At 61.7% G+C, this 7,439-nt stretch overlaps 1 protein-coding gene across 1 annotated transcript in view; it reads left to right on the top strand.

Annotated features, from left to right (window-relative positions):
- The window catches only part of DNMT1 (DNA methyltransferase 1), a 17,878-nt gene that overhangs the window by 9,466 nt on the left and 973 nt on the right, over positions 1-7,439 (top strand). The window contains exons 14-30 of the mRNA XM_019472903.1: positions 11-198; positions 706-895; positions 1,117-1,214; positions 1,327-1,474; positions 1,607-1,722; positions 1,920-2,121; positions 2,213-2,346; positions 2,487-2,660; positions 3,279-3,500; positions 4,132-4,324; positions 4,800-4,890; positions 5,494-5,622; positions 5,805-6,087; positions 6,192-6,333; positions 6,547-6,713; positions 6,788-6,965; positions 7,238-7,432. Coding sequence (XP_019328448.1) covers positions 11-198; positions 706-895; positions 1,117-1,214; positions 1,327-1,474; positions 1,607-1,722; positions 1,920-2,121; positions 2,213-2,346; positions 2,487-2,660; positions 3,279-3,500; positions 4,132-4,324; positions 4,800-4,890; positions 5,494-5,622; positions 5,805-6,087; positions 6,192-6,333; positions 6,547-6,713; positions 6,788-6,965; positions 7,238-7,432 — 2,850 coding nt within the window. The remainder of the gene's footprint in view (positions 1-10; positions 199-705; positions 896-1,116; positions 1,215-1,326; positions 1,475-1,606; positions 1,723-1,919; positions 2,122-2,212; positions 2,347-2,486; positions 2,661-3,278; positions 3,501-4,131; positions 4,325-4,799; positions 4,891-5,493; positions 5,623-5,804; positions 6,088-6,191; positions 6,334-6,546; positions 6,714-6,787; positions 6,966-7,237; positions 7,433-7,439) is intronic.

Below are 7,439 nucleotides of genomic sequence, written 5' to 3'. Positions count from 1 at the left end.
CTCCTCGCAGACCACCGTACCTCCCGCGGGGCTGAACTTCAACCGCTTCACAGAGGACTCGCTCCTGCGACATGCCCAGTTCGTGGTGGAGCAGGTGGAAAGCTACGACGAAGCCGGGGACAGCGACGAACCCCCCGTCCTCATCACGCCCTGCATGAGGGACTTGATCAAGTTGGCTGGAGTCACCCTGGGGAAGAGGTGAGCCCCGTGTCCCCGCGTAGACGCTCTCTTTGGGGGGCACTTGGCTTTGCAGCATCCCAGGAGGAGCCCGGCGGGTTGGTTCCCCATTGGCTTTGCACAGGGGATCCTTCCAGGAAAACCCTATTGCTTGTTCCCGGCTGGGATGACCTGAGGATTTAAGCTCAGTGGCATGAGCAGCACTGGGAGATTGGAGTAGAAATCCTCCCAAAACTGGGAAAACCCTCTGCCTAGTGCTGCCCCGAGGGAGGAAAGGCACTGGGTTGGGTCCCCGGAGCCTGGCTTTGCTCTTTGTCCTGCTGTAGCATCCCTTTGGGACCCCGTGCCAGCCGCGGGACGTACCTGGGTGCCTGTTAGGGGATCCTGCCGTCGTCCTCGGCTGGGGGGTGCCCCGGGGAGAGCTCTGTTCCCTGGGGACCCTCCTTGGGTGCCGGCTTGTTCGTTGTGGCTGTAGCTGTCAGCGATACGAGGCAGAGTCCCCTCTCACTGCTCTCACCTTGGTCGCAGGCGAGCTGTCAGGCGGCAGGCCATCCGCCACCCCACCAAAATAGACAAGGACAAGGGTCCCACCAAAGCCACCACCACCAAGCTGGTGTACCTCATCTTCGACACCTTCTTCTCGGAGCAGATCGAGAAGGACGAGAAAGAAGATGACAAGGAGAACGCCATGAAGCGCCGGCGCTGTGGCGTTTGCGAGGTAACGGGGGGGCTGGCACGGAGCCGAAATGACCTGATTTCCCCCCCCCCCCCCGCCGCGTCCCCTCCATCCTACCTGAATGACCCCTTCTGGGGTCACTCCCTTGGGGCAAGGGAGCGATTTCCCGAGGCCACTGAGCTCCCCTCGGTCCCTGTCCCTCCTGCCTGGGGCATCTCTGCTGCGTCTGCCCGTGCTCAGCCCGTCCCCTCGCCCTGCTCCAGGTCTGCCAGCAGCCCGAGTGCGGGAAGTGCAAGGCTTGCCAGAACATGGTGAAGTTTGGGGGCAGCGGACGGAGTAAGCAGGCTTGTTTGCAGAGGAGGTGCGTCCCCCCCGGCAGCGATGTCTCCTGCCAAAGTCCTCTCCACCTCCGGAGAGAGCGGACGTGGTCCCCACACCGTGTGCTGCTGCGGTGACGGTCCCTGTGTCCCCAGGTGTCCCAACCTGGCCGTCCGGGAAGCTGATGAGGACGAGGAGGTGGACGACAACATCCCCGAGATGCCATCACCCAAGAAGATGCTGCAGGGCAGGAAGAAGAAGCAGAACAAGAGCCGTATCTCCTGGGTGGGGGAGCCCATCAAGGTGAGGCTGGGCGAGACCCCGCTCCCCTCCCGCTGCCGGGGCTGGGGTGGGCGCTCGGGCTGCGAAGGGGGCTGCGTTGCTCGCCGGCGTGGGGGTTTAACAGTGCTCTCCGCTGTCCCCCTGCTTCTGCAGAGCGATGGGAAGAAGGACTACTACCAGAGGGTCTGCATTGACTCGGAGACCCTGGAGGTGGGAGACTGCGTCTCCGTCAGCCCCGACGATCCCACCAAGCCCCTCTACCTCGCCAGGTCGGTGCCGTGGTGCTGAAGGGGACGAGTCTCTGCTCCTGCTGGGGTTGGACGTGTGTGGGGACAGCCGACGTTCCCAATTAGAGAACCCTAATTGCTTGGCCGTGCTGCTGTTTGAGGACTCTCCGGCTCTGGCAAGGCTCAGAGCAGCTCAGCCCTTTCCTGGTGCCCCATAACCCTGGCTCCTTCCCCCTCAGGGTGACAGCCATGTGGGAGGACAGCAGCGGCCAGATGTTTCACGCGCATTGGTTCTGCCCTGGCTCGGACACCGTCCTGGGGGCCACCTCTGACCCCCTGGAGCTCTTCTTGGTGGATGAGTGCGAGGACATGCAGCTCTCCTACATCCACGGCAAAGTCAAAGTGATCTACAAAGCGCCCTCGGAGAACTGGTCCATGGAGGTGGGTGACAGCCCTGCAAACCCCGGCTGGCCCGGGCCAGGCACGGCGCGGGCAGCGGCACCGATCCCTGTGAACACCTCTCTCCTAGCAGGGCGGACTGGACATGGAGATCAAGATGGTGGAAGACGACGGGAGAACTTACTTTTATCAGATGTGGTACGACCAGGAGTACGCTCGATTCGAGTCCCCGCCGAAAACTCAGCCCACGGAAGACAACAAATACAAGTGAGCGTGCGCAGGGCAGCGGCTCTCGGGATCCGCTCTGCCCAAACTGGGCAGCGGGAGCCTCTTGGCTCCCAGCAGCGCCGCGGCCGGCCTTGGCAGGGTCCCCATCACCGCGCTCTGCTTGTCGCCCTTTCCCGCAGGTTCTGCATGAGCTGCACGCGCCTGGACGAGGTAAGGCACAAGGAGATACCCAAAGTGGCTGAGCCCCTGGAAGAAGGGGATGGGAAGATGTTCTACGCCATGGCCACCAAGAACGGAGTGCAGTACAGGGTGGGAGATGGCGTCTACCTCCTGCCGGAAGCCTTTTCCTTCAGGTTGGTGCTTGCAGGGGGCTGTAAGCACTTCTCAGGATGCTCTTTGGTCAGGCTTTTGGTAGCAGAGGACACAGTCTCCGGGTAGTGAATCCCACCTCTAAACGAGGCGCCTATCCGCCTAATTTCCAAAAGCTTAGCTTAGAAATAAAGGTGCCTCTAACCCCAAGTTCGCCTCCCGTCGTTAACCTGAGCGACTTCTCTCTGATCGGACAATCCCGATGGCTGAGCTGCCGTGTTTTGGCAGATGAATCGGAATCCTTTTGTATGTCGCTTTTTCTTCCAAAGAGCGAGCCTGGGTAGACGGAAGGTGAAACAAGACCCTGCCTGCTGCCCGTAACTACGGGAGGAGAAATGGCAAACCTCTCGGGGAAGAGGGCTGGGGCAGCAATGTGTAGGCACCTTGGTTTGCAGCCGCGCACGGTTACGTGATGGTCTGGGCTTTAAAATGCCTGTGCTGTGGAGCAGGAGCCTTGGTGCCCACCCTGCACCGAGGAGAGCAGAAGAGGAGGAAGCAGGCAGGCTAGGCAGCGACGTGGGAGGAGGATGTTCTGTGCTGCTAGGGTTTTTTGAGGGGGGGGGGAGAGATACCCCAACCTCCTTCCCTCCCCTTCTCCCCAGCATGAAACCCGCCAGCCCAGCCAAGCGCCCCAAAAAGGAGGCGGTGGATGAGGAGCTGCACCCGGAGCACTACCGCAAGTACTCGGAGTACATCAAGGGCAGCAACCTGGATGCCCCTGACCCTTACCGCGTGGGCCGCATCAAAGAGATCTTCTGCAACATCCGCAGCAACGGCAAACCCAACGAGGCCGATATCAAGCTGCGCATCTGCAAGTTTTACAGGTGAGCGGCGCCGCTGGGGTCTGCGTTACGGGAGCGCAGAGCCCCCCCCGAGGTCTCGGGTGCTGGGAAAAGCTCTGCGCCGTCAGCTCGAGGTGCCTCGAGCACCGCGGCGTGGTCAGTCGGTGCAGTGTGGGCACTTGCTCGAAGGGGCTTGCAGCCACGGGCGGGGGGGGCACTAGGAGCAGCACCGCCAGCGCCATCCCAGGGCGTGGGTATTTACCCAAACATTTGCAGGCTCTTAGTCATCTCCCTCGCGCCACGGAGGGATGTGTGCGAAGAGCCTTGGCAGCGGGAGAGGAATGTGCTGACGCTGAGACTCTTGTGTGTTTCTAGCCTAACAGCTCTCCTCGCTTCAGATCTCTCTGCCTTTAAATTCGCTTACCAGCTCCGGCGCCAATTCCCCCTCCCTCCTCTTAAGAGACACCCCCCCCCCCCAAAAATCCCCTCCCTTTGGTATGAAACAAATCATCCCTTTGGTGCTGTGCCCAGGCCACGCCGGCGAACATGTGCAGCCGGAGGAAATAAACCCTCTTCCCTCTGGGGAGACGGAGCGGTGCGAGCGCCGGAGGCTGGACCGGGGTGAGGATGTTGCCGAAAACATTTCCCCGATCCAGGTGGTTTTTCCCTGCAGACCCGAAAACACGCACAAGTCCATGAAAGCCAGCTACCACGCAGACATCAACCTCCTGTACTGGAGCGACGAGGAGACGACGGTTGACTTCCGCGCCGTGCAGGGCCGTTGCACGGTGGTGTACGGGGAGGATCTGACAGAAAGCATCCAGGACTACTCTGCCGGTGGGCTTGACCGCTTCTACTTCTTGGAGGTGAGGGAGCCGGGGTTTGAGGGGGTCTGGCTGTGTCCCCGGGCGTGCAGAGCCCTCGGGGACCGAGCAGAGCAGGCTCATCGACCTCTGCCTGTCGACGCAAGGCTGTCCTACCTCTCCGGGTGTGTTTTGCACAGAGGAGCTGTCGTGCGGAGGGAGGATTTGTAGCTCGTTGCAACCTCCTGGGGACTAAGTCTCAGATGCAAAGGAAGCTTTAATCTGAGCGTCACCAGGAGCTGGCTGGAGCAGTTGCTCCCTATGGAGCTGAGGGGACAAATTCGGACCCTCGGGCGGCCGCCACGGTTCCCTGAGGCAACGGCGAGGGAGGTGATGGACCTTCTGCGGGCCCCAGCGCTGTGTCTGTGTCCTGCCCTTCGGTTGCGCAGCTCTGATGGGGTGTTGGCAATGCCTCGGCTGTTCCTGAGCTAGAAAAGCTCTCTGTGTTCAAGTGTCCTGAACCCTTTGTCTTCCCCAGGCTTACAACGCAAAAACCAAGAGCTTTGAAGATCCTCCCAACCACGCTCGGAGCTCTGGCAATAAAGGGAAGGGGAAAGGGAAAGGGAAAGGTAAGTCTGCGTGGGGGGGGAGAGGTCTTGGGTGGGTGAACCGGTTGGCGTCTGCCGTTACATGCTGCCGAGCAGAGATAAGACGTGCCGCCGACCAGATGTTTCTGTGCTCTCCTCCTTGCTCCGGTGCTCTGGCAGGATGCAGCGATGTGGTCTGCAGCTCTGTTCTTAAGGCACCTAATCTTTTCAAAAGAAACCTTGCAGCGAGAGCACCCGGTCCCTGAGAGAGCTCAAAGCCTTTCACTTGCCAACCCTCTGCCAGGGGCTGGCCGCTCCGTAGCGTAGGGCTTTGTACCCTGCTCCCAACACGGGGAGCTGCCCTGTGAGTTATCGCTGCACCCGTCCGACCCTCAGAAACTCTCTGCCTGCACCCACGGGCTGTCGGATGGAGAGGGGTCGCACGGGGGAAAGACGAGAGGCTTCCCTTCCAAATGCAAGGGCGTATTCTGGCAGCGGCGGTGAAACAATTAAGGGGCAGAGAGGTGCTTGAAGCTGATGTTTCAACTGCTGCTGCAGAGGGGGAGAAGAATTTGCCTTGTAAGCAGTAAGAGGAGGAAATGACTTTGCCTTTTGATGTGAGCGGGGCTCTGTTCGCAGGCAAAGGCAAAGGGAAGTCGTCGGTGAGCTGCGAGCAGAGCGAGCAGGAGCCGGCTGAGCTGAAGCTCCCCAAGCTGCGGACCTTGGATGTCTTCTCTGGCTGCGGAGGGCTGTCCGAGGGCTTCCACCAGGCAGGTGAGCGGCAGAGCGGGGACAGTGGTGGGTGACGAGCGGAGCCCGTGGGGAGACGGGCATCGGCGCTGGCCGCTCGGTTCCTCCGAGCTGGCGGTTGTGCTCGGCACGTGCCGGATCAGGGGGTGCGAGCCAGCGCTCTGCTCCTCCGCACAGGCTCAAGATCCTCCGCTTTGTCTCCCCAGGTGTGTCGGAGACACTCTGGGCTATCGAGATGTGGGAACCGGCCGCCCAGGCTTTCCGACTGAACAATCCCGGCACTACCGTCTTCACGGAGGATTGCAACGTCCTGCTGAAGCTGGTCATGTCCGGCGAGAAGACCAACTCGCTGGGGCAGAAGCTGCCACAGAAGGGGGACGTGGAGATGCTGTGCGGTGGTCCCCCCTGCCAGGGCTTCAGCGGCATGAACCGCTTCAACTCCCGCACCTACTCCAAGTTCAAGAACTCCCTGGTGGTCTCCTTCCTCAGGTGAGCAGGGGAGGTGGCGAGGAGCTGTGTTGGGGTGCGGGCGCGGACCCCCCACCTCAAATGTTGCTCTGTCCTTGCTCGCGTGTCCCTCTCCCTCCTCGCAGCTACTGCGACTACTACAGACCGCGGTTCTTCCTTCTGGAGAACGTCAGGAACTTCGTATCCTTCAAGCGTTCCATGGTGCTGAAGCTCACCCTACGCTGCCTCGTCCGCATGGGTTACCAGTGCACCTTCGGGGTCCTACAGGTAGGGTGTTGGGTGACCCCGAGACAGTTAACCGGGGTGAAAACCCTTCTCCTCTCACCCGGCTCTGCTGTGAACCGTCCCCACTGCAGGAGCAGTTGGCTGCGTTGCTCCCTGGCTTCCTTCGGTGGCTTGGGGGACATTCCCAGCTCTTTGAGGGCACAGACTTGGATGGGGAAGCTCCCGTGCCTTCAGGAGTTGTCCCTTCCTTCCCAGGCTGGCCAGTACGGCGTGGCCCAGACGCGGCGGAGAGCCATTGTCCTTGCCGCAGCTCCCGGCGAGAAGCTGCCTATGTTCCCCGAGCCTTTGCACGTCTTCGCGCCCCGTGCCTGTCAGCTGAGCGTCGTGGTGGACGACAAGAAGTTCGTTAGCAATATCACCCGGTGAGCCTTCGGAGTCACGCCGGGGCTGACGAGGGCGAGGTTTTGACCGCTCACGGCTCCCTCCTTCCTCCCAGGACGTATTCCGGCCCCTTCCGCACCATCACCGTGCGGGATACCATGTCCGACCTGCCAGAGGTCAGGAACGGTGCCTCCGCCTTGGAGATCTCCTACAACGGGGAGCCCCAGTCCTGGTTCCAGCGGCAGATCCGGGGCTCCCAGTATCAGCCCATCCTCAGGGACCATATCTGCAAGGTGCGGATGCCGGGGTCTCAACGGGGGGCCGGGCTGCACTCGGAACCCCCAGACCCAAACCGAGATGGGGGTCAAGGGCAGGTTGGATGTCAGGTGGGGTGAGAGGGACCATCCCCAAGCCCTCCCTGGTTAACTTTCCCAAAGATGAGGCCGGTGGAGCTGCTGGGACTTATCCCTCTCCCCCAGCCTTCCCCGGAGAGAGGACCGGGGCTCTTGGGGTGGCCGGCGTCCCTCTGCGTCCCCTGCGGTGACGGCGGGCTTGTCATTGGCAGGACATGAGCGCCCTGGTCGCAGCCCGGATGAGACACATCCCCTTGGCCCCCGGTTCCGATTGGCGCGACCTGCCCAACATCGAGGTGCGGCTGTCGGAAGGGCCGACCACGCGCAATCGTCGGTCCACGCACCACGAGAAGAAAAGCGGCCGCAGCAGCTCCGGGGCGTTGCGGGGGGTCTGCTCCTGCGCCAAGGTAGGTG

The sequence above is a fragment of the Aptenodytes forsteri genome, unplaced genomic scaffold (assembly GCF_000699145.1).
Source record: "Aptenodytes forsteri isolate BGI_AS27 unplaced genomic scaffold, ASM69914v1 Scaffold390, whole genome shotgun sequence".
In the NCBI taxonomy this organism is placed as follows: domain Eukaryota; kingdom Metazoa; phylum Chordata; class Aves; order Sphenisciformes; family Spheniscidae; genus Aptenodytes; species Aptenodytes forsteri.
Note: the sequence above shows the minus strand (reverse complement) of the source record. Positions and strands in the feature narration are given on the sequence as shown.